This window comes from Thermobia domestica, chromosome 15 (genome assembly GCF_964235325.1).
Source record: "Thermobia domestica chromosome 15, izTheDome1.hap1.1, whole genome shotgun sequence".
Lineage (NCBI taxonomy): Eukaryota > Metazoa > Arthropoda > Insecta > Zygentoma > Lepismatidae > Thermobia > Thermobia domestica.
Genome location: NC_137468.1, coordinates 152,852,578 through 152,880,563, shown reverse-complemented (window position 1 = coordinate 152,880,563; position 27,986 = coordinate 152,852,578). Strand labels below are relative to the sequence as shown.

The following is a 27,986-nucleotide window of genomic DNA, read 5'->3' as shown; positions in this document are numbered from 1 at the left end:
GTACCTAGTGGATCTAATTTGAGTACGTCTTCTAAGATATAGGATACTGCAAATTTAATATCGTAACATTTGAACTCGTCTCGAAATAGTCAGGTACCAACAAGCAATGGTATCCTAGAAAATGAATGGTATACAAGTATTAGTATGACAATTTCCTAGAAAATTTTTACCCCTAATTAAGTTGCAGGATAGAAAGTAGGAGATGCTAAACTGAGAGCATTTTCTAAGAAAATATTAGGTAGTCTAAAAGGTATTGAGCCTTTTGCGCACGAAATAGCATTAGTGTCCCAAATCTAAGGGTATATGTGTGGCAGGGAGTCATTCCTAACGACATTCGATAGCTGACACTTAAAGTTAATAGTAGATGTACAAAAAGTGTTGGAATTCCTATAGCAGTCAAGGCAAAAATTCTGCGTTAACCTTTAAAGAAATTTGTGCTGTTTATGGACAAGTTACGGTTTCAGAAGCATCAGCCAAAAATGGTTCAGTCGCTTTCGTTCTGGCAATTTTTCTGTCGGTTAGTCCCGAAAAGCTAGAATCATGCCAAATTTAACCATTGTAGCCTTACAGGAAGTGCTCAATAATTTATATTACCTCATGTAGTTTTATATATAGTTAATATACAGTATATATATATATATATATATATATATATATATATATATATATATATATATATATATATATATATATATATATACTGTATATCTATACAAAGTATTTCCTCTTTCCTCTACCACTTTCTTGTGACTCGAGCATATTCCACTATTCAAACTTTGGATGTATGCGGTCTGTTGTTGTCAGCGTGGTATACAACACCCTTTCTTTTGATTAGTTCCCGTCGTTTCATTTGAATCGGTATGTGCACTGGCGTTGGTTATCGGTAATAGAAATACAAATCTATTGTTCTGCCAGGCGGCAGCAGCTCATAATCACAATGCTCTTTCAATCTCACCAAATGCATAGTATAACCTTCCTGATAGTCGATGCGGACTTTGTCACAAATTGTGAAGCTTCTTTTCGCTTTGACTACGATGTCTCTTGCACTTTGTTGTCGTAGATTATTCACTTATCACTCGTGATCAGCAGCTTCAGAAGTGGCTCGAGTTCATTATGTTTCAGTAAATATTCGCAAATGAAAATTTGATGGAGTAAATACTTTCGAGTAATATCATCTGGCAATCAAACATCAAGTTTATTTTATCTTTTTTCTTTTTGTAACCATCCAGCTCTGTTCTTCAAGTTTCATCAGAATATCACCCACTGTTGTTGTGACTTGTCGTTGACTGCGATGACCATCTTGAATACCGGTGAATGATTTTCAAGAGTTCGTTCACGCATAGATATGCTTTGCAAAAGCTGCCAGGGACAACTATCTCACTAGTTTTAAATTTGATGTTTTCTTATATTTCAGATGGTAATATTTCACATATTCCTGCTTAAGACTCAGAACTTTCTTTTATGTTAATATGTTTTTATTCAAGAGTATTACGTAATTTGCTTCTGAGATTTGTATCTCATAGTTGTTCCATAATAAAAAATGAATTGTATGCTTTTCTTTGCATCTAGGATAATAATTATATGCAAGAGTTTCGCGAAAGTTTGAAACGTACTTTGGTGTGCCCCAAAACCAACAAACAAACAAAAAAAGTTGAGAAACGTTGGGCTAAAGTATAGTACAATTAAGTACAATTAAGTAATTCTGGACTTGCTTGTGAAACACGGTTTGGACGTTATGTCAGTTGTTGCATATAGGTACTGTGTATCACAAGTCGGCAGTTATACTCAATAAATATATATTTTTTACAACCACCTTAGATGCACTGCTTGTAACTATTTACTTTCCCCATTCTTGTAAATAAAGTTTCACAATCACTATGTTCATCACAACAAATGATATGAACACTGAACAATCTGCTGAAAGTTAACTCCACACTAATTGTTTATATGACCGATAGTTCGGTTAATATTATGAAATTCTAAGGTCCTATTAATATTGCTTTAACACTTCAGATATCGCAAAGTAATTAACACAGAGTTAACCCTTTCACCACAAGGTCTAAACAAATAGAGGGGTTGTCCTGCTGCTTCTCGATCTGAAGCCACTGCTCTTCAAGATTTGGTTTTAACAAGCCAATTGGAGCAGATTTCGCTACTAATCGCTTCGCATGTACAGCAAATAAAATGGTAGTTTGCAGAAGCTGGTAGCTGCATGGTTTACTCCTTTTCTGCTACTTCCAGATATACTCCATTCATGTTCGAATAACTTACTTCATAGAATTACAAAAGTTCATCGCCTTCCTTGCTATCTAAGCTTGAGAATGAGTGCTGATTTCAATGGAACAATCGAAAAAGCTTTATCACGTAAGGTTTTTTCACAAACGCACATCTTGCTGTACTCTTTGACACTTTCTGTGAACGCTGTGTAGAGAGCACATTAAATAGGTTCTCGCTAGATATCAGGAACACTAATGATAATATTGTCCGAAATTTATAAGACAAACGTATAGGAATCAAATATACTTCCTACTAATTAAATTTTACTTTTGTTAAGCAAAATTCAGGCACTTCTCTTTATTAAATTAAATTTTGTGCAATTTTAATGACAAAAAACGCAATTTCTCATTATGAGATTCTCAGGTAATTTATTTGTAAGTATACCTACGCCAGAGGTGAATTGACTTGGTTTTCAATGTAAACATTGTTTGGTGTGTGCTATAAACTTTCCATAGTGTTAGTGAAGTGGTCGAAATAGATCCAAGGGATCCTCGGAAATCACCAGATTCGTTTTGTTACATTTGTGGAGAATCTGTAATGAAGAAGTATCAGCAGAACATAACTCACTTTGTCAAAAAAGTGTACTTCGCTTATTTTGGTGTATAATTAGGTGACCAAGATAAATCCTGGGCTCCCCAGGAAGTGTGTTATCCATGTGTAGAAGAGCTTCGAAAGTGGTGGAAGGGCTCAAAATAACCTTTTCGTTTTGGTGTGCCTATGATCTGAAGAGAACCCAGAAATCATACCAATGATTGTTATTTTTACTCCTGCAGCATACATGGATTCAACAAGACAAATAAGAAGCACATTGTTTATTCAAATCTACCTTCAGCTGGTTTTGCATTGCTCAGAAATACCTATTTCAACCCGCCCAGAAACATCAGGGGATACCAACTGAAGTTCTGAGGAAGATAATGATCAGGATACAGACAAGTTCGAAGCAATTGCAGGAAACAGTGAGCCTAAGCTATTTTCGCAGGCAAAACTTAATGATTTAGTTAGATTTGGGTCTTACAAAAAAAAAAAAAAAAAAATGCACATAACTACTGGGTTCTCGACTGAAGAGAAAGCATCTTTCGGAACCAAATACTTCTTTTTCTTGGTTTAGAAAAAGGGAAAGAGATTTCATCCTTTACTTTCGTGAAGAAGAAAGCATAGTATATTATTGCAATGTCGCCAGATTGATGGGGACTGTTGATCGACTCTTCGAAAATAAGAATTAAAGCAGTGTTGTTACATAATAGCAGTAGATACGGAATCAGTTCCAGTTCCTCACTCTGTGTTTCTAAAAGAAAGTTGTGAAAATCTATCTGTAATCCTCACAAAACTTAAGCATAATGAACATGCGGTGATTTAAAAGTTATTTCTATTGGTTTGGGTACAAAACCTCGCGGCGACAACCTCGCGGACCAAAACCTCGCCTCCCAAAACCTCGCGGCCCAAAATCTCGCCAGGCCGAAACCTCGCCTGGCCAAAACCTCGCCGCCCAAACCCTCGCGGGACAAAATCTCGCCAGGCCAAAACCCCGCCTGGCCAAAACCTCGCGGGACAAAATCTCGCGGGGCCAAAACCTCGCGGGACAAAATCTCGCCGGGCCAAAACCTCGCGCCCCAAAATATCGCCATACCCAAAATCTCGCCTGACCAAAATATAGATGTTCCAACAGATGATAAGGATGACGGTATAGAAGACGCTGTTTCAGAAGAAGTATCACGGGTATTTGACCAAGTCCCGCGATACCATATGAAAATTCTATTTCTGTATTAGAGGATTTCAATGTGAAGGTAGGGCGACAGGATGTTTTTAAACTGGTTATAGAGAAAGAAAGTCTGCATAAGGAAAGTAATGACAACTAACGAGGTTAGTTTCGTGAACTTTGGAACATCCAAAAACTTAAAATTTTAACAAAAATCTAATAGACTAATATTTATGAAAGTATGAAATAATATATGAGTTTTTACGACGTCCCTTCATTATGTCCTATAGGTTAAAGGAGACGTAGATGACCAGGATGAAGGAAATGATCGAATAAAGAAAGTGGGAGGAAACGGGAATAACCCGAGAAAGCCCACGCACACGATGTTTTGTATATTATTATTATTATTATTATTATTTGTAATGTGAAATTGCATATTAGGAAACACATTGGGAAAATTTTAAAGAAAAGTTTCATTCGCGGCGAGGTTTTGTCCCGGCGAGATTTTGGGCGGCGAGGTTTTGGCCCGGCGAGATTTTGTCCTGCGAGGTTTTGGGCGGCGAAGTTTTGGCCACGCGAGGTTTTGGGCGGCGAGGTTTTGGCCCGGCGAGATTTTGTCCCGCGAGGTTTTGGCCGGCGAGATTTTGGGCGGCGATGTTTCGGCCGCGAGATTTTGTCCGTATACCATTTCTATTATTCTAGGACAACAGGCAGGTTACACTAAGTATCCACGCTTCCTCTGCGAATGGAATAGCAGTGATAGAGCTCATCATTGGACCCAGAAAGTCCGGCCACCTCAAATATCTCTACAGCCATTAGAATTTGCTCACCAGAAACTAGATGAAAGTACAGCAAAGCATATACTCATGACTTCCTCCAACTTTAGTTCGAAGAAAAAGAATCTCTGCCTGTACTTCTTCTTGATGACAAGCATATTCCATATCATAGAAATTTCAATATCTTAGCTATACTTTTCTTTGATTAATTTCAATATGTAACGCAATCCATAGTCATAATTATAGCTGACTTATGCTTTGACAGAACTCTTGATTAACTCTTATATACTTGAGAACTCTTATATACATATATATAAGAATATGTATATAACACATTCTTGGATAACAGCAATGATATACAACGGAGCTTTAGATAATGATATAATAATAATAATAATAATAATAATAATAATAATAATAATAATAATAATAATAATAATAATAATAATAATAATAATAATAATAATAATAATAAAGAAAAATAAATATTGATATGCAAATAATATAAATTAACTAAAGATAAAAACTTACTCCTTTAGTTTACATATTGAAATGAAGATTTTCTAACTTGATCACTCTGCATTTCACAAAAGGTTAATGATTTTTTCCTTTCCTTTTCACGTAAAAAAATATTCAAGTAATACATGTGTAAGACTATTGCAGGTTGGTCTTGGTCTTGTGCGAGTCTTGTAAGTATAGTCTTGGTCTTGCAGTCATGGTCTTGGATTGGATCTTGCATCGGAATCCCTGGTTTTCATCTTGATCTCGGTCTTCCATGCAACATTAGGACCATAACTGTAAGACTAAGGCTCTTGTTTGATCACTAGTTGCAATTCTTTCCTAAATAATGCTAAGTTAGTATAGTCCATATCATTGCATTGTATTAGGTCTGTATTACCGTAATAATGCTTAATCTTACGTTTAAGCTTTATTTATTATACTGTTTAACATACACATACGATCTTATACTTATTTATAATGGCTCATTGGTTGTGTGCTTATATTTCAAACACATGACATCTAGTGAGATTTCCGTTTTTATAATTATTCAATGAACTAACACTTTGAATTCACTTGTTTGCAGTTCATGTGGATCTGGCCTTGCTGGAGATGTCCAAAAGATCACGTCCATAATCTCATCTCAACTGGAGCTTGACAGACTCAACAGTGGAGGAAGACTTCACCGGGTGCCGATAACTGCTAAACGATCACTAGGTGTAATAAAAGCACTGAATAAGCAGGTTAGTACTATAGTAAACGGTTTAGTCCAACTCGCTCTTAAATGATTTTTTATAATGGTTTGAGTTCAGTAAATAATGCCATTCATGACATAAAACATATTGCCACACAAGACCAATGTTTGCCTCGCTTTTCTGACTCGTTTTAGAATTCGACTTTTAAAGTTAGGATCTAGATATATCCTGAAGAAATTTTATGAATTTCGCTTATTTGCATATTTCGCTGCCAATTCAGCTATTTTTGTACATGTAAGTAATGTGTAATAGTACCTCTGCTCCTTCTTCACGGAATAGAAAATTTTTACAAACCATGATTAGTATTCAATGACTTAAAACGGTATGTTCTGTGCTATTTACTGGATCTCAAATTGTCAACTCCTGTACAGAACACGAAGAAGGCAGAAGCCCTTCAGTAGTAGTAAGTATTTGAGGATGACTATTGGTTTTCATTTCTTTGATCACATCTTTTTATGTAAATGCATTTAAAGTAGAAGCAATCGACGAAGTTTAGTACGGCCGCTACGTCTCTGGCTCTGATAGTTTTGCACGTGGACAAACAATGTTGCTAATTTGTCGTGGGATGAACCGCACACACTAAGAATAAACAGAAGAGGCAACCAAATACAATCGAAATGAGTTGCTTAATAAATGCTGAATTTTCATGGATTTTTTTAAACTTTCCGTGTAAGAAAACAAAATAAAGATAGCCAGAATTAAACATAACAAAGTAATTGAGTAAATTCACTTACCTTCGCTGCCTACATGTATTCATTGTGGAGTGGATAGGTTGAACTCCACAATCTTGAAATAATTCGTCAGGGTTAACAGCCTCAGTTTCTTCTTCATCGTCGCGGTCGTCGCTGGTATCGTCACCATCACTCAATGTTATGATTAAATCTTCTACAGTTTGTTCGAAGACATCTTTAACTTCCCAAGCATGCTTCATAATTTTCCACTTGTCTTCAACGATGTTTTTCCAATTATTAGGGGACAATTCTAGATAGCCTCTATTACTAAATTTTTCAAGTTCCCTGCAGGAAATGTTTTATTATGTTCAGCCCATAAGCCTTAACTTGAGCCCAAACTAACGCAACTGGATGAAAATTGCAAATGATATGGTGGAAGTCGGAAGAGTATGCCCGTGAGCCTCAGCAATTGCATCGATTTCATATTATGGCTGTCTTAGCTCATAGATTCTTTTATTAATGCCACTAATTCGGCTTTTTTATATCTGGTGATTCTCCAGGAACATTATTTCTTTCAAGTCACCTTATCATGTACTTGTTTTTGCAGTTCGTATTTGGTGGTTTATTTGTTTGAGCGTAATGATAAGCTGCGTTATCAAGCACAATTAGGAAATTCTCGTTAATATTTGGAAGTAGACTATTAACAAACCAAATATTGGTGGAATGAGTGCCACAGTTAGAGATTGCAATGATATAAATTCTAAAGCATCACGCAGGATTCTAAGTGACAGCTGGTTGTATTGCAACCTATAGTGCGAAGATAAATGCTACATTACATTCTGAATTTACAGCAGTGCCACATACATGTTTAATTTATAAGTATTTGTCTATATATTATTGATTATGAAATTTAGATGCGTATAGTGGTTAGTATCTTATTACTCAAGTTAACAGCTAAACAATATTTTGGTAGTATATTAAAGAAAGGAATTCAATATATATGTTTATTACAAGGATATCTAAATCATTATTACAAATGTGCAGACGTAATATTATCAAACATTAAGTATTAAAATGAGCTCAAAGGGTCTGCAAAACATTACAATAGTATTCATTAATAAATGATAAATTCTTAGCTTTAAGAGCTGTTATACTTGAGGCCATAGCAGGAGACTGCCTGAAGAAATTACTTCTTCAAAGAGACTTGAATTATTCAAAAGGTAAAGAACTTACTCTTAACGTTAGGAGGTCTCTCTCTCAGCTCGATGTTGACCATCATCGTCGAAGCTTCAAAGTCCAATTGTAAGTCGCAAGATGACGGAGTAGCGAAGACAAAAGTATGATGAAGATTGAGAATAAAGATAAATGGTTCTAAAATTTTAAGCTTTTATACTAGTCTGAGAGAGTGAGTATGTGACAAACAACTTGTACGTAAGCAGTCCTTGTAACTTATTTTCGTTGTGGGTTTTTCTTTAAAAGTTGTTTGTCTTATGACGTCTAACGTTATTTTTTTTCGTATAACACTGATGAAATGTTCTTAATTGTACACTCATATACAAAAGTTTTGTTTTTAACATTTCAATAATTAATTAAACATAACATAGCCTCTTCTGCTAAGATTGTTCTCTTATTTGAATGCAGAGTCATCAAATTTTAAAAGAGAGCAATGAAAATTTTTAATATTTCAATAAATAGTACGAAGTAGCGAGTGTTTACTGTATATAGTTATTGTAACTTGAAACAGAGACACTGATATTGGGTGGAGTTTGTATCACTTTCACTTTTGTGAATCACTACACAAGTGTTTGTAAACATAGTACCGTGGTGGTTTAATGTGTCATGAAACCAAGTTCATTGTCATAGAGAAAGTTAACCTTGACAGTGTAGATACAGCAAGTGGGTCAAAGGAGAAGGAACGTCTTCCTTGGATGATGAACTGCGATGAGCGATGACTTGAGAAATGGAGCATCTGGTGAGACGAAACCATTGGACAGGAGCGTGCTGATTCTCATGGTCGCGACTCCATAGAATCACGCTGACTGCGTATCAGGCAGGGGCGACGTAACAGGGAGCATCCTTGTTGAGAGGCCAGCTCTTCGTGGGATGACTGCACTGAACATCATGTCGGATGACGGAAACCCTGGCTGCGAACTGATGTCTGAAGATGTCAATACTGCCGCTGGTTATCTGGAAGTCTGTGTTGGGCACTAGTAACCAAAACAGTGATGCTGGAGAGCGAAGATGAATACAAGATGTAACACAAACGATAGTCGAAGACGATAGTTTGTGGCTTCTTGTAGTGAATGTAATGACTAAAACACATGGGGTGGGGTGAGAATTGAACTGGGGTCCATCAGGTGGGACTGGATCACTGGAGGTGACTGGTTCGTGTCCAGGCTGAGTCCACTTCGATGAGGCATCTGCTGGAGAACCACTGGAAACACCTGTTGGAGGCTGGAACGTTGACTGCATGGGATGCTGCTGATGACAATTGAAGAATCAGGAATGCTGTGTTGACTGCTGTCTGCGGTTAAACTTGACTGAATGTCCATGTGATGAAGACATCTGTGATCTCTGGAGACGAGATCATCCAGGAGGCTGAAGTCAGCTGAATGCCGCTGGTGACGACATGATGGCGTGGTGCCGTGTAGGATGAGGAGAGATGAGAGAGAGATTAATATCTGATATCAAATTATATACATAAACGGGAAGGAAATGGTATATAGGGTGGGAAGAAACGCGAATTTAATGGGATAATGGGAAATGGGTTTGTGTTTTATTACACATATACATATATTCAACATATCCCATAGTGGCTGGCTTGAAATAATAAACTACATACACTTCTTAAAGAGATTTTGATATAAGTATGTAGAGAACAGGAAATATTTTTTTTAAGTCGAAATATAGAAGTAACAGAATTTAAGTGACTTATGACTGATTTGAAAACTTATTTTGTCGGTTAGAAAGAAATTCTGACAATCGGAATTATGGGCTGTTGAAACTTTTAATATTTAAGTAAATTTTGGAAATTTGTAAGAGATTTGAACACTATTATTGTGTTCCGAAATAAGCACTGAAATATTGTAAGAAAGAAAGTAATACCTTTCAAAATTCTTTGTGTCAAGAATATTGTATAAATCCTTGAGCGAAATTCGTTTTCAACTTAACACCCATAAACTTGTCAATCAAACTCTGTTGCCTGAGTCTTAGCGAGTGAGAATCAGACGCAGAGGGAATGAGTACTATCTCTATATTCGGGTGGTATTTATTGACAGAATGTATAGGGGAAGGGAAAATATTGGTGGGTGGGTGACATATATTAACTTAATCCAAAGTAAATAATATTAAAATTTAGGCATTTATAGCTATCTATTTACAGATATATATATTACCTATATACAAATATAATACATATTCTAATAAGTATACACTAAATATAAAGAAATTATGCTAAATATGAAAGCAAATATTATATATTTATTTATTTATTCATTTTAATTCTCTCATCTCTACCTGAAGGAAATGTAAAACATTTCTATGATAAAGAAAGCAATTACTTTGTATATATATATAAGAACTATTCGTAGTAAATGAGAAATATCTCTAATATATAGATATGATATTATTTTGGAGCATTGGTAGTCATATATTTACGATATTTGGCCTGAAAGGCAGGATCTGGTGATGTGTCTGGGATGTAGATCTTTAAACGATCTATTGCTACGGGCTGTAATGTGCCATTGATGTCAATGATATATTCATTATTGTGATATGATTTGGCTTTAACTGTATGTGGGCCAGTATATAACTCAGACATTGATGGCGATTCACCCTTTTTCGTGTATAGTTTCCTTACCATCACCTGACTACCTAACGGATAATCTCTGGGCTTAGTTTGCGCTTTCGATTTCAACTGTTGAAATACTCTATTCCTATGAAATTGGACCAAGGATCTAAGTTCATCTATTTGCAACAATCTATTATCTTGATCCATTTTCTGTGAAGGAATTTGTAAGATATTGTCTATTGGAAACCTAAATTGTTGCCCATAAAGTAACGTAAATGGAGCTGTACCTGATTGTGTCAGTGGCGTATTATTACAGACGCTTACTGCTTGTGTTACGTATTGGGACCAGGAGGAATGATTTAATTTTGAAAGAAAGCGAATAGCCGATTGAATTTTTGAAATGGTTGCTTCAACAGAGCCTATTGAGCGATGTGACGCTGGTAATGCATATTTGGCTTGAATATTAAGGGATTTGAAAAATTCTTGTACTTTGATAGCAGTGTGGTTGGGAGCCTTATCCATATGTATAACTTTTGGTGTGCCATAACGCAAAATGATATTGTCATAAATAAATTGTAGGAATGTATCCGTGGTCATATCTTTGACAGGTTGTGCTACCACAAAGGAGGTTACTGCTTCTGTTGCAACGTAAATATAATTATAACCATTAGAAGTTGGTAGCTTGCCTATGGCGTCTACAAACCAAGTATCAAAAAGTGCCGACGGGGGATGGGTTTGTATATGAATTTCATTTGAGCGATAATTACGTTTAAACTTATTGCATTCTATGCATCCATTTATCTTTGTCCTTAGCCAATTTTGAAGGTTAGGAATATAGTATCTATCTTTAATGAGAAATTTGATTTTATGAAAGCCAGGATGGGTGTCTGAGTGAAACTCTTGAAAGACTGTGTCCTTCAATGAATCGGGAATGCATAAGCGTAATTTGTTTCCTGCTGGTGTATAAATTATCCTATATAACTTATGATTTTGTATGACATATTGTTTGGACCAAAATGCATACTTGGGATGATTAGTGTCTTGATTTTGTAACACCCTGTATATCTTAGAAAATTTGGGATCTAAACGTTGTAATTCCGCTATGTCGGTGTTGCTATCTAAAACCAAAAAAGCATACGGGTGTTCTTCCGGTTCTATCTCTTCATATTCTTCCGGAGATAATTCCAAAGGATGTCTGGAGAGATAATCACAAAGAGAATTTTGTTTTGATTTGATGTGCCTAATAGTAAAATCAAAGATTTGAATATAGCTTAACCATCGGACCATTTGTGCAGTAAGATTTGTGGTTTTCTTAACAGCTACTAATGCTAAATTGTCAGTTAAGATGGTGAAATGTTATCATGAAACCCTTGACTGGAATTCGACTTGAACGGCAAGTCAAATGAATGCTTAACTTGAAGAGTGTTTGCACTCTTTGCAGATGGTATAAAGGATGGAGCTTCCGGATTTAATTTTGAATTTCCATGCAAGAAATTATTCGGTCTAAAATTCTGAGGTGAATATATTGGTATAGTTTGATTTAATTGCGGGGTTGGAAACCAAAAGGATGCAGGGTGCCCAGCCCCTATTTATCCCCGTTTTTTGGCATTGGTGTATATTCTAAAGCTGGAAAAGCGTTGTGGGGATAGAGAGAGCCATAAGGCTGCCCAAATGGTGGCATGTGATACGGAAAGGGGGGAACAGCATAATACTGTTGATAAAATCGTTTAGAGTTTTGCTTGCCATTTGAAAACCTATTTTTCTTCTTATTATTACCTTGAGAAGAAGCTTGTCTAGTTTCACCGTTTTGTTTATTATTATACCTGTGAGGGGAAGCACGTCTAGATTTCTTTTGATACTGACTTTGCTTATTTTCTTCAGGTTGTTGTTTTGAAACAGTGGCAATAACCTGTGCTGCTTCATCTCGCATAGCTAAACTTACTTGTAACGCCTCGAGCTGTTTTGAAATCTTGCTTAACTGTTCTTCGGACGAAAGAGAAGGGGAGAGAGTGGAGGTAGCAGAATCATGGAATTTTACATGTTTGTTTTCCTGCTCAGTTCTATATCTTAACAATGCATCAGAATTTTCTATTATCTGCGCTTTTGCTATTAATTGCGAAAAGTTATCAAATTGATGTTGAGCAAATAGCGGTACAAAACGTGGTTGAAGGGATATGATCGTTTGCAGCAAAAACGATTTGAAAGGCATGGGGGGAGAAATGCGCTGAGACAGATCATACTTCTCATATAGAAACGGAAGGAGCTTCTCATCTTTGTTTTGTTGTCGTTTCTGAAATAAGAGTGTAGCCTCGAGGGAAGAGGAGGAGGGAGAAAACTGTTCCAAGAATTTGTCCTTCAATGCGGACCACGACAAACTTAAATACTGTTCATTTCTATTAAGCCAAAGCGCTGGAAACTGTGTCAACGAAAGTTTGAAGACCTGTTTCTGGGTGTCTTCATTCAATTTATGTAATAAGGAAAATCTTTCAAAATTCTGTATGAATGTTTCCGCGTCTTGACCGTCAGAATTTGAAAAGGTATCAATAAACGTAGGGAAAGTAACAGAAGGAGCACTGGACGATGTATTATTGTTGTGCTGTCTACGAGCCATTTTGTAAATATTTCTTGCACTAAGTTTTTTAAAGCCCAAAATAGAAATGTAAGCTAGAAACCATTAAGACATGCAGAGATATGTATACATGTAGTATTTCAATTCTCATGAAGAAGTATTTTCATAATGTAGGCCTCTTATTATCGGCATAGCAAATGCTAATACGCCTTTTGAATGATTAGTCTCTATTGTTCGCTAGGGAAAGCCATGTTTAATTTATAAGTATTTGTCTATATATTATTGATTATGAAATTTAGATGCGTATAGTGGTTAGTATCTTATTACTCAAGTTAACAGCTAAACAATATTTTGGTAGTATATTAAAGAAAGGAATTCAATATATATGTTTATTACAAGGATATCTAAATCATTATTACAAATGTGCAGACGTAATATTATCAAACATTAAGTATTAAAATGAGCTCAAAGGGTCTGCAAAACATTACAATAGTATTCATTAATAAATGATAAATTCTTAGCTTTAAGAGCTGTTATACTTGAGGCCATAGCAGGAGACTGCCTGAAGAAATTACTTCTTCAAAGAGACTTGAATTATTCAAAAGGTAAAGAACTTACTCTTAACGTTAGGAGGTCTCTCTCTCAGCTCGATGTTGACCATCATCGTCGAAGCTTCAAAGTCCAATTGTAAGTCGCAAGATGACGGAGTAGCGAAGACAAAAGTATGATGAAGATTGAGAATAAAGATAAATGGTTCTAAAATTTTAAGCTTTTATACTAGTCTGAGAGAGTGAGTATGTGACAAACAACTTGTACTTAAGCAGTCCTTGTAACTTATTTTCGTTGTGGGTTTTTCTTTAAAAGTTGTTTGTCTTATGACGTCTAACGTTATTTTTTTTCGTATAACACTGATGAAATGTTCTTAATTGTACACTCATATACAAAAGTTTCGTTTTTAACATTTCAATAATTAATTAAACATAACATACATATATCGTATAAGTTGGAAGATAATGATAGTAGATTTTTTTTATTTCCGTCTAAAAGGTTGAATTTTCATTCTTCTTAAGTTATAAAAACAGCGACGGTTGACCAATCATCAAACCAAAAACATGCCTTTACCTAGTTTGTACTATTATTACAGCTAATATTTTGAAGTTATTGTCTTCGTTATATATTTCTGTTCGTCATTCCCTGGGTTTTCCAGGTTCTCTCTTTTATATTTTAGTAATAACCTTAGTGATTATTAATTTTGTTTTATTCAATATTTGATCGATCTTTCATTTCCTTTTCTATAGATATATAGTTTTAAAAGATCTGACTATTTGTAATTACAATAGAACCTCTCTCGTCCGTCCTTTGCTGGTCCCCCATTCCGGTTGATCCGACCGTGCTCGAGCCGAACTTGTCGCGACTTGTCGGTGATTCACGAGGCCCATTGCCAGTTACTGTCGTCGTGGCATTGTTATTTACTTGCTGTTATCGCATCCACTTTAGTGCTCCGTCATCTCTTGTATTGTTTCTTTCGTTGTGTATGTTTTCTGTACTGTACTGTGCAGTTTTAGTACTTACCGTTTGTTGGTATAGTGCTGAAAATCCGTATTTTTCAGTGTTTTCTGATAATCTGACCTTTTTTGCTTTCCGACCATACCCCAAGTCCCAAAGATGATGAATTAGAGGGGTTCTACTGTATTTTTATATTGAAAGAACATTTATAAATAGCATGTGTCGACCATTTTCCTTTTCAGAACAGAAAGAAATAGCCTCGCAGCTGACTTACTCATTAATATCACAATCAACTAATCAAAAATTATCCTACTTGACAAATTATTTCTGCATGACGATTTAGATAATAAACAGAGATTCCTTTTTATACAGAACCTCATGATAGACAAATTATATCACAAAGTTGCTTGATTTGAGGTTATCGTTTTACAGGTGCGGCGTTTCCCTATAATGGCATCCCTTATTATTGGCGGAATTGACTGTGATGGACAGCATTTATACACGTTATTTGCAGATACTTCGATGTTGGAGATGCCTTATTCGTGTCAAGGATCTGGTCAACGAGGAGCCACAGCTATCTTTGAATCACGTTTTCGTAAGGATATGGAGGTAAGCTGCTTTGTTTATGTAAGTTTATAAAAAGTAGGCCTACAAAATGGATTCAAACTCAGGGTGAGTGTATTAGCTTAGGCTGTTCTAATATGAGGGTTCCTTGGTTCGATCCCAGGTAGTTTCCGTTTTTTGTGAATAACATCTGTCTGTGGATTTTTTCCCAGGTTCTCCCGTTTCCTCCTACATTACCCTTTGTTCGGATATCTCAGTGTTACAGCTCAGATTGACCACCACATAAATAAAATAGAACAAATGGGTCAAAAGATTTGAACTAAAGTGACTTGAAGCTCGAAGAATGTGGCATTTGCTGCAAGATTTATGTACGGAGAAGAAATAAAAATTCCGATTTAAAACAGTTTCCTTTAAAGGTATCAATGAGGAACGATATACAGTAAAATCCAATAATAAAATGCAATTTAACATCTAAGTAACTTAATTCAATTTTAATCTTGTACGTTCTATGAGTGTACCTGGAAATTTACTGTTTAACCTATTGCATTCCAAGTTCATTTTCCTATGTGCGTTCTGTAATACCAGGTTTTCACTTACTGTTAAAAGATTGTCTAGACCGTTATATAAGGCAGAGTTACTGTACAAAGTTCAATAAATATCAATTTTTGTATATATATTCAGTCAGCGCGCCACCTACGGATTTTTTTGCTTAGAAAAAAAGAGAGAGACGCACATTTCGTCATGCATAACTTGTCTTCATATAAGCCACTTCTGCTACGAGTTAATTTGTACGTTTTGCTTTGTCAGTTTTAAAGAGAAGACAGAAAAAAGAGATAGTTAGTTAGGATAGTTAAATTAATACTCAACATTTTATTTACACGGCCGTATAATAATCACATATTATAAAATATTGTCAATACTTTTTTGTTATATTTTCATATGCATTCAGTATTATTAAGCTACAGTAATTATTGTGAGTTTTAATGTAAGTAATCCCAAAGTTGAAATATGATTGTTTAAACGTAGTCGTTGTTTGTATAATTATTTAGTGTTAAACTTTAAAATCCTTCGAACCGCGAAGACATAGGTTGTGGAATGAGCTTCCGGCACTAGTAGAAGCAATGAGCTATTGCTCGCACCGAGCGTAAAAGGAAAAAGAAAAGCGAATAAGATCAATTCTCACATATAGATAGCTCAGACACAACCGAACAGGTTGCCTACCAACTCCCATCTAAATACTCACAAGTTTAGATGGCAGTTAGCGATGCATGGTATTTATCCTGGTGGGAGAAATGATTGGGAGCTTCATATTTTTATTACGTCTTGGTTTTGAGTGCAAGGGAAAATGGACGTAGCCTCTCACGCCAGCGAAAACATTTTTTCTTTATCTTTAAATAAAAGATGGGATATCCCACTCTAGCTTTTAATCTGTTTCTACTTACAGGAGGAAGAAGCTATAAATTTGGCGAAAGACGCTGTAACTGCAGGAATACTGAATGATTTGTCATCCGGTAATTGTATTGACTTGTGTATTCTAAGAAAAGGAAAGAAGGTTCGATTCCCTAATAATGTCTGTCCTTCAAAGTCATCTTTCGATATCACCACCGAAGTTATGCGCTGTTTCGCCCAACCATGCAAGAAAGGACGCAGGTAAAATATCTTTAAATAAAAAGGTAAAGTTACCCAGGCCTATTTGTTATTGATTTCAAGTGTGGTTTCCAAATGATGCTGTTTGGTATAAGGCAGGGTAAGGAAATGACATTTTCGACAATAGCGCGTATGCGTAAGCTATGATCTTGAAGATCAAAATGAAGATCATTGACGCCTATCATCAGAACTAGTATTGTGATATATGAAAGTATACGGATTAGTATTGGGAGCTGCGTGGGTAAATGCAATGCTGTCGAAAATTGAAGGTCTGGAACGGACCAATACACTCGTTCCCTCCAAACATTTGGCAAGTTGCCCATGTACTTCTCCACATTACGTTTAATGCACCCCTGTGGCAAATAGGTATCAACACGAAATCTAAAGGGAAGCCCAAACCGAGAACCATGTATCCCTTTGTCAAGGACCATATACTTCTGGAAGGGTAAAACGATGAACTTTTATCTTCTGGTCAAGGCTACACCTCGTTGTAGCTCTTAAATTGTATGTTAAAAGGACCTACACACTTAATTTAAAATTTACTAATTAGTATCCTTCCTCAAATTCTGGTCGTAGTGCATGTATTTTTTTAATGCCTTAAAGGTTTTTTTGACGTAAGTTAAATTTCAATCTCGTGTGCACTTCTATCCCAATATTGGAAGTAATATATATATATATATATATATATATATATATATATATATATATATATATATATATATATATATATATATATATATATATATATATATATATATATATATATATATATATATGGCACACCCCAAAGCTAAAAGCATGGCCAGAAGGCGCACGATAAACTTGAATTTACTTGTTGGGCTTCAATTTCAAAATACCCTATCCAAATTTTGGGAGTGTTACATATGTCTACTCTAAAGTTTTTGTACTTTCAGCCCAGAGTGGTACATAAGTTGGATGTTTCATATCCAAATTTTACGAGTACATTTATACTCCCTATATTAGAATAGGGGTACAACTGCGGCAAAAAGGTTGGACGTTGTACGTTCCTTGAAGTTGAATGTATGTTACATTACATGCTATTCTTTACAGTTTAAAAACAATTTTGAAATATTAGATTATTCACAAGTAGTACCGACCGTACTGTATTGAATGCGAATCTTTTGCAAATCTTTTCCATTTGAAATCAATTGCGAAGCTTTTTATTTCGTGTGTAAATATTAAGAGCTTCCAAAAATGAACACAAGCTAATGATAAAAAAGAAAAATGAACAAATATTAGGACAGCAATATACTTAACACATATTTGTAGTATAAGACATGTACGTAGCTTCATCATGCAAAAGTCTTTATTCCTTTCTTCTTGTAGTTTGTTATTGATAATTTAAACAGAACTACACTTAATTTCAATTTTAATCTTTTCCAATAAGTTCATTTTTTAAATATTAGAAATATAGGTTGATTGCTGACTTTGCTTCTACTATGTTATTCTCGTTCATTGAGAAGTTCATTGGAATTCAGTATTCCTGTTTTAGCATCGAGGCTATATCAAACGAAATCAACTACTTAAAGTGCAATCCAAACCATGGATTAGCTATTATTCGAGAGTTGGTACCTGCATCGGAGATCAAAAGCGGACAGAAAGCAGCACGTTAGTTATTTGGGTAACCGGAAACAGTATTGTTGGTGTGCTGCGTTGAAAATAATTAACTGAGATACGAAATAACACTATTGTAACTAGACATCGGATTTTATGTAAATGCGTATTTTGTCTGCTTATATGCGTCTGTGTTAAACTAGGTAGGGTTTCTAACAACAATAATGCAGCTTGAATTTCAAGTTCCATAGTGCATATAAATGCATATTTCAAAGGTTAGGAATGCCTAGTTTATGGAGGAACAATAATGTTAGCAACTGATTAACAGAGCATAAACGCCTACAATTGCCAAGACGTTACGAGAAGTCTGATAATGATAAAGACATTGCAATATCATGTTGATCAATTCAGAAGCAAAAGAGGCAAGGAATGCTGCTCAGTGAATGATTATCTCTAATTGATGGAGTTCGGCACGAGCTCTAGTCAGCTTCTGGTGAAATTAGGCACTCTGTGGATAAAAAATGACGAGTGTTATTACCAGAAATTTCAACTACAATTGAAGCCATGGGAAAATGCCTTCAAGGATTAAATTTCATTTTGCCTGGCTACAAATGTCACAAACTGACAGCAATAAATGAAGAGAAGCATCTTGTGATATACAGTAACGCTAATTACGGGAAGGAATAAATTCTTAAAAACGAAAACTTTTTTTGTACAGTGGAAACGTGTGGAAAATTGAGTCATATTATTTCGTGTAAAGTAAATCCACTCTACTATAGAATTGTGGAAAAAAAATTGTATTTTGATATCACTGTTTGTATTTATTTTAATCTCATAATTTGTGTGTGTTTTTAAAAAATTAGGAGTACATAAACTGTAACTGTCATAAAAATAAATTCTGAAGAAAAGTCCCTGAAAGTAAAGTACACTTTTGATGTTATATTTCATCTACAAAACTTTGTCAGAATTATGCTGCATGTTTGAAAATGTTTTCTTTTACTGCACTGTTAGTGCATACAGTATTTAACCCATTTAACAGCATAGTTGCATGCATATTTCATGAATTTTAAGAGCATAAAAATCCGATGTCTAATTATAACATGTGTGAATTTATACTCATTTCTAACTTCTGACATCAGATCCTGTTTCACCCATTATGAATAAACTTAATAAGCAGATTAAAAAGAAGTATATGGCCTTGCAACTACATTACTGTTGGTAGATCATAAAATATAACTGTTTTAACATTAGTTACTATTAAAGTAAAGGAATAATTACTTAACTAAGACCAAATATGAGTGAGCTTGTAAATATATTAATTACGTCCCGTAAATGTAGATTGAAGGCTTAGAGCAACCTCACTACTGCAACACATAAACACACAGATAACTGCTGATTCCTTTATTATACGATATTCGTATATCTCTGATCGAGTGCTTCAATTCCTAAAAGAGATCATACTAAACCAATAAGAATACACATTAAATAGAGTCGAGATTCATCCATTCAAGAGAACATACATGAGAATCCATAAAATGATATCAGCTAAATCATGTTTGCACAAATTCATTCCTGACAACTAAATATCCAAAATAGAGTATGTGCAATCTTTTGTGACACTTGAATCCATTACAATTATTACGTAACACTTTATGCTTGTTCCACAATTACTCATGGTATTCATGATTGATCATACATCACCAACACTTCTCAATACTTACGGACAACTTCGAACCCTCTCGTCCCTGGCTCTTTCTCCTCAGGGTATGTATAACAGCCTGAGGCAAAAATTTGAGAAAAATATTGCCTGGTAAAGTGTCCGCAGCTGAAATGCATGTTACATTGGTCATATAGTGGTGTCTGACGTCATATACTGGTCAGTTGAAAATTAATATTGGTTATAGACTAGGACTGGACACATCCCTGTAATTAAATTTTAGCTTAGTTCTGAGGAGTGAATAGGAACAAAGTTATCTGAGGCCAGTTCATCTCTGACCATTTCTAAATCCACATCTTTTTCGCTCTAAACTTATTGCTACCATTCTCTACTTCCACTGTCAACCATCTTTACAACTATTATTTCTGTCCTTTGCATGAACTTCTATTATTTTCTTTGTATTTTCCATCTTTGCTTTCAAAATTATTGTATCGATTTTTATTACCCTCAAAACGGGAATTTTTGTTATATAGTGCTTCGTCTTCCTGAACCCACCATGTTTATCTGCTATTGGAAGTAAACGTGTAATGACAACTTGTTCGGAGAACTCTTCCGAAAGCTGAATGAAGGAATAATCGGACAAGATCTTGAATACCGTATATGACAATCACCAGAATTTTTTTGCATTAATAATAATAATAATAATAATAATAATAATAATAATAATAATAATAATAATAATAATAATAATAATAATAATAATAATAATAATGCCGTGCTCAGTGAGCAGGCCTTCAAGTGAGAATGATGACAATACAGCCCCGAAATAATAAGAGTATAGTCGGTGCACAATCTAGCAAGGTTTGTGCGAATCAGCTTTTTTGATAATCAGTCTCAGTAAATTTCTTTATTTTTTTCAGATTTGAAGAATACAAGTTCAATAAAGGAGATACGGAAGTACTGAACGAATACAAGTTTCCGATAGAGGTTGTGAAGAATTTCAGGAGAGCTTAGTCCTAACTAAGAAGTTCCTTTCCGTTTTTACATAATTGCCATTGTCCATTTAATGATACCATCTAAGATATTCAATTTGGCAAATACTTCTAGAAATAAGTTTATGTTTAAAGTAATTCTAAATTTTGATATTATTTTCTGAAATGTATATGAAATTTCTTTGAACCTACATTCACTTTTTTTTGACACATTTGCCTTTACATTTTATGTATATACATACGAAACTAATGTGCTAAATGTTCAATATGTTTTAATAATATTTATAATTTTATAAAAGAATATGCGAATTTATAATAAAATTTCTCTGTAAAACAATTTTAAGCAATAATATATATTGTTAAATAATTTAATTAGTATACACTACGCAGAAGAGCGCAGACCCCGATGTTTTCAAACATTCGGTAAGTAATTACTTTCAACATATGAATGTTCTGACATGTTGGAAAGATACACTATGTTCTAACAATACATAAACCATAAAATATAATCGAGAATGATTAATATTTAGTGTCAAATACATTGTTTCTGAAGTCACTAAGATGAACAGTGACACCGCCAATGCCGTTTAAGACCAAGTTAAGCCCCATCGGTAACGAAGTTGAGGGTTACCAATGTTAGTGTCCAATCCATAGTTTTCGGGATTGGTAAGATGAATAGTGAGACTCCTGATTCCATTTAAGTACAAATTTATCCCCCTTGCGTATCCTAACGCGGAAAGACCATAGACCATAGACCTATTTTAACCATACGAACAACAAACATTTGTAAAATAACTTCATTATCGAAAAAAATTCGAAACATGTTGCGAATTGTACCATATATGCGTGATACACTACTGTGTGCCATACAGTCCCATAGATAATGTCACAAATTTTAGTATTTAAAAATCATGAAGCATTTAACAAATTAGTTAAACTCTATTTTGAACCAGACTGTACCAGTCAACTCCTCTAGTGGTAGCAACAATGCTCAGTACTATATATAGTCACTTCTTCATATAAAGTTTTAGGGACACTATATCTGTTCTCAGTGGCGGATCTAGAAGGTAAAAACTTGGGGGGCTACCAGTCTCAGACTATGATAGGTATACTATTAGCTTACTATAAATTTTCAAAAAATATAAATAATAGCTTAAATTATTTTTGGCACTCAGAAAACTGGGGGTCTAGATTCCCCCGCCCCCCGGCCCCGGGCTAGATCCGCCACTGTGTGTTTTCATACTAACTTCCTCTGTAATAACATGTTCAATTGCTGCTTTCACGTCATTTTCTGTCCAAAACCCGCAAAATTCTTACTCTGTTTTCAATTTTGTCATTATCAAAGCAGCCATTGACACCTGCTAACAAGAAACGAATCTTTCTTAGAACACTCCATACCATGGTATTAAACAACTGCAATATCTTGTACGATGTTAAACCTGTCCAGGCCTACCAGACAGATATCGTACGGGCATAGCATGCCTTACAAGCAAACACAGTCATATGTAATTGATATTTCAAACAACAACCAGTACCCTAGCGTCTATTTGTGGTTCTTGTTAGTACGAGAAATGTCCTTCAGAAAAGTACCTCTACAGGACACAAAGGCTAGCAGAATATCCATATTTCTTCAGAGACAAACTCCTACTATCTGCACACGCACTGGAGAACTAGGTCCTTTATTTTTCTATTGATACAGTAGCTGCAACACATACGGCTATTTCGGAAATGTCACATGCAGTCATTTGATTCGAGAGTTATAGTCCATCAAAGTTGGAGTTAAGACTGTCAAGTTTTCACAAATATGTTTCTTGAAATGTGTTTCTCAGTACGATACTTGTAATAACTTATTAACAAAGAGTAACCAATGATGATGAACTATTTTTTAGATGAAAGTTCCCTTGCAACGAAAGTGAATTAATAGGAGGGGAGTAATACTAGGAAGTCTGAGCAACTGATTGATACAATCCTATAATACAGTTAACAGAGAAGCTTTTTATCTTACACGGGATGTACTTGAACCTGAACCCACAAAGTGGGAGTGATGTATATATTTCCTGAAAGCTTGGGTCCAGGTGAGATCAAAACCGGTTACCAAAATTGGGGAGGTCTCAAGCATTCCGCTTAAGGGCAGCACGTTACTCATTTTTATTAACACCTTTAAGCGTATCTTAAAGTCCGTTGCAACCATAAAAAATCTGAAACGGTGAGACATATTTGAAAACAGACAAACATGTCTTTCATCATTTCAAAAGTAAAACGTATCAAAGTAAAATAAATTGTCCCAGGGTCCCCCCCAGGGTCCCAGACGGGGTCCAACTCAAATTTTTTAAATGGAAAGGGGGATCAACTTGCACATCGTATGAAAGTTAGTGTTAAATAAAAGAAGATAAATCAATTCGCGACTCTCTACGATAAGCCTGTGCAAAATAGTGGTGTGTCAAAATATCAACACAATCTTCATTGCAAAGTCTATGGCCACTAGTATGTATCTGAAACGGTGGAATAGGTATAGAAACAAAAACACGAATATGTCATTATTTCAAAAGTATAATGATTCAAAGAAAAAAATGTTCTAGGGTCCCTCGCAGGGTCCCAGACGGCATCAAACTCAAAATGTTGAATTAGGAAGGGGTTCAAATTGAGTATCGTATGAAAGCTTATGTTAAATGAAAGAAGAGGAAACAAGTCTCGACTCTTGATGAAAAAGTCTATTGCCACTCCTATTAATCAGAAACGGTGAGACAGGTGTAAAACAAACAAACAAACAAAAAAAACCTAGAATGTATCAAAGGAAAAAGGAATATCCCAGTTTCAACTGCAGGATCCCAGACGGGGTCCAACTCAAAAGTTTCAAGTGTCAAGGTGGGTAAAAAAGCACATCATGTGAAAGCTCGTGGTAAATGATACAGAATTGAACATTGGACAAGTCTCGACTGTTGATAAGCATTGCAAAATGGCACGAGTCATTTCCTTTGATACTTTCTAGTTTTCGTTTTTGTTTTTGCGCCTGGAGGATAGCTCTTTAAATGTAATCACTAGACCGGATTTTTGCATATTTGCGTGTTTTATTCCTGATGTGATATTGGTATGCTCTTGACACAGAAAGTCGTTTCAGCTCTTCTGGGATAAAATAGCAGAGTTCTATAGTGCATATATTTGCATATTTCGGAGGTTAATGCATGTTTATGTCGTTATTGTATATAAATGCATATTTAAAGGAATGACCAAATTGATAATTTTTAAACAACTTTCCTCATAAATGGAATTTCAAATTTCTAATATAAATAGACTCAAGACCTTGAAATGGGTCATTGTTGTCAGTTTAGAATATCTTCCAAGGTCATGTGAAGGGAGAATAAAAAGGGATGAATGATGAATGATTGTTACCTCTTTGGGAGGAGATAGAAATAACGGTGTCAAATCATCTACAACAAAATTTCCACGTATTCCATCTCGGAAGTTAAATTTGCTACTGTTGTGTGTGTATGGATTGGAAATTGTGTGGTCCTGTGGCAGTATAAGAATACCGAAAGAAAAATCTTCTAGAAACTACGTTATGAAACAATGGATTGAAGAAGAAAATATATTTTGCAAAGTGTAAGTGTAAGTAATATTTTCAAAGTAAACAAGCTTGTTCTCAGAAAAGGACAGTTCCATTTTGTTCGACAGTAGAAGCTCAAACTTCAGCAGAGCCCTATCTTTCGGTTTTCTTATATTTTCATAACAGTTTCAAGTCTGGTAAGGAGTTTATACAACTATGAAGTAACCCAGGTATGTTTTTTTTCATACTCGACATAGTTCATCCCAAACCTTTGCAAAATGTATTTCTGGAAGAAATGAACAACTTTTTTAAAATGAGCTCTACAATTAATTAAAATCTTTCCTTTACAAAATCTAAAACTTGTCGCAGCAGTTACTTTCTGAGATAAGGAGATAATTTCCCGAAGGAGTTTATGAGGGTATTTAAATGTAAGCTTGTGTTGTTTTTATACTCACCTAGCTCTCTCAAAACTTAACTTTCCTAGTGTTTTCTGTTATGTTTTTGATAAATTTACCTTCTTCCCATTCATACTCCACGTCTCCCTCAAATCAGTTTATTCCATTTAAAGTATCAATACTATACATTGTAAATTATTGCTGTTTGAAACGGACAGTGTTACGGTAGAAGAAAATATTCTAGTATCCACACATAATTGGATACAAAAAGTTATTTCAAATGGATTTATTTTCTTTTAAACAAGAACATAAGGTTTTGAATACAGGTTTTAATACAGTAAAAACTGCCTTTAATAAGCCCTTTATAAAACGGAAATTTATCTTAAACGGAAATATTTCACGGTCCCGTGAATTTAAAGGTAAAAAATGTGTTAAATTCTCTTTATTAGGGGAATCTGTGTTGTGAACAACAGATGTTAAAATATACTTTTTAACGGAAAATTTCATGTTCCGGAATGCAGCGTTTAGAAAAAAAAATTAGACATTCTGTGAGAGGTTACGGATATGAACTACGTTGCCTGTAAAGGTCTTCGTTTTCTTGTTACCCTACTTACACATTTAACCTTTAGTCCACTCCCATCTAAGGCCCTAGATGCCTAAAATCCGGTCTCTATTCATTACCACTTATAAATATGAGATTATCTGAACAGATGGATTGGCCGGAGTTCTCAAAAGTTGCTAGCGCCTGTGAATTGACCTCCCAGAATTCCCGATCTGTCATCGTGTGATAATGCATTGTGGAAATATGTCAATCAAACAGTTAACAGCACTCGTTATCATACAACTGACGAACTTTCAGAAAGCATGCGAAATACATTTACTTCGATCACTGCAACAGTGCTGCCTAGAAATTTACACGGTGCCTGTAGGCGAATAATTACCTACTACGAAAGTGATTGTGTATACTCTAGAATAAAGTATTATCGTCACATAATGTGTGTCTTCTGCTATTAGATTCTATTAACTTCACACCGATCATCGTTTATATTCAGTGGCCGCGATAAGTTAGTGGTATTGTGTAGGGACTTCTGGTGTGTAGGGAGCCTTGATTGGTTCCATTTCGCGCCAAGTGGGCTTTGTAGTGTACAAATATCGTGAGTGGGTGTTTTCTTTGGGTTTTTCCGTTTCCTCACACTTTCTTCATTCCACCATTTCATTCATTCTCATCATCACCATCTCCTTTAGCCTACACAACACACCATAATCATATAACGTAAAACTTAAAGATCCCCTTTCAACATTCATATGTGAAACGTACATAAGGTGTAACGAGACTTTTGGCTCACCCTGTAAGTTTCGTCCTTCATAACTACACAACGACGCAAACACAAAAACTTAATTGTTATTTTAGTTTGTATTCTCTCTCCGTGGAAATTTCTGTTTTCTTTCATAGTTTCTTATTTTTCTTACTTAATATCATATTCCTTTACGCAGTACATATTATTTTACATGAGATGGAAAGACAAAATAAAAGATGATTTAAGGGAGAAGGGATGGAAATTAGAGGTGGTACTTGTAGAAAGAGGAAGAAAAGACTCACTGGCATCTTTGGCATGTAATTTTTTTTTGGGGGGGGGGGACACCAAAGAAAGTGAATTAAATGGTAACCTAGCCCAACCTGTGTATTATCTTCGATTCCATTTCTTACCTTTCTGCTTACCTTCACGGACCCTCTGAGGTATATCAAGAACTGTGTTATAATCGTTTCACAGCCTGAATATTATATTCCAAATAAATATTATTATTATTATTTATATGTTTTTCTGTCAGTATATAAATTACATTAGAATAAAAGATTGAATATTTTGTACCTCAAAATATTGGGGGACGCGTCCCCTTCGTCCCCCCCTGCCAGAGACGCCCGTGGAAGGAATTAAAGATGGAAACATATGACTAGCTCGGGAGAGTAATATCCCCGGAAGTAGGAACTAAATACACGCTTCTGATTGGTTGGCGTTATCCATTTCTTGCCACGTAGCCTACATATAGCAGAAATCAAACGTTAGTTGCTGTGGGTCCTCTCGACCGAGCGTGCTAGTAATAGAAATCGCTTTTGGCGTGGGTTCAAACTCGGACAAAGGAAAGTTTCTTAAATTTGTTTTTAAAAATTTCATAGCTTTTTTCATTAAAATAACATGAAAATATATACTCAAAAAAGTGATTTACTTACTTTTGTGCAGATAAGTAGTAGTAGTAGGAGGAGGAGGAGGAGGGGGAACTGGTTAGAAGTCCCGCAGAGCTCGTATTGTTCCACCTTGATTCCCATTATATAAATTTTGTGACCACAATTGGCTAGGGTAGCGCGTAAAACAGCTGGCTAGGGTAGCGCGTAAAACAGCTGGCTAGGGTAGCGCGTAAAACATATGGCTAGGGTAGAGCGCGAAAAAACATTCCGGGAGTATTACTCTCCTGAGCGGATAATGGAAACACCGATGCTACATATATAAACATCAGAAAAACGGGTTCAAGATCATTTTATATGAGTAATATGTGAGTATCCTTTTGTAATAATTTCTATTTTTTGTACTGTATATTTCATGCATTCTGATAACAATAGAAGCTTATGCATGTACTGTACATAGTTAAGTGGTTCTAGAAGCAGCATAGATTTAGCTTCGCCATTTAAAAGAACTTACCAATAAGTAAATAAATTTCTATCTAGCAGTTATTGAATGACGTTCTTTTCCACAATGTGACGAGACCTGTAATTCAACAATGGTCCCTCATACTCAGTTATTCTCTTTGATTTGGTTTAATTTGAGTTTAGCGTCCCTATCAACAGCGAGGTTATATAAGACGTGGACCTACAGCTTAATGTGGAATCCGAACCATTTGAGTTCCCGTCGAAGATCGAACCCCGGTCTTCCACGCCAAAGGCGCATACGCTAACCTCTTAGTCATGAGGGAAGTCTAGTTGTATTTTTAATTAACACTGTGTAATAAAAAAAGAAGAGGAAAATAAATAAGCCTTATTTCTTGTTATAGAAATTATGATAGAAGCTACTCTTTAGGTT

General features: G+C 35.2%; 1 protein-coding gene across 4 annotated transcripts in view; it reads left to right on the top strand.

Annotated features, from left to right (window-relative positions):
- Positions 1 to 21,174, top strand: part of LOC145671301 (proteasome subunit beta type-7-like) — a 45,834-nt gene extending 24,660 nt beyond the window's left edge. For 3 of the 4 annotated variants that reach the window (XM_081740271.1, XM_081740270.1, XM_081740272.1), the window contains 4 exons: positions 5,834 to 5,990; positions 14,971 to 15,147; positions 16,547 to 16,752; positions 20,902 to 21,174. In XM_081740271.1, coding sequence (XP_081596397.1) covers positions 5,834 to 5,990; positions 14,971 to 15,147; positions 16,547 to 16,752; positions 20,902 to 20,995 — 634 coding nt within the window. In that variant the 3' untranslated portion in view covers positions 20,996 to 21,174. The remainder of the gene's footprint in view (positions 1 to 5,833; positions 5,991 to 14,970; positions 15,148 to 16,546; positions 16,753 to 20,901) is intronic. The other variant, XM_081740269.1, reaches the window with a different exon arrangement.
- Positions 21,175 to 27,986: the final 6,812 nt, after the last annotated feature.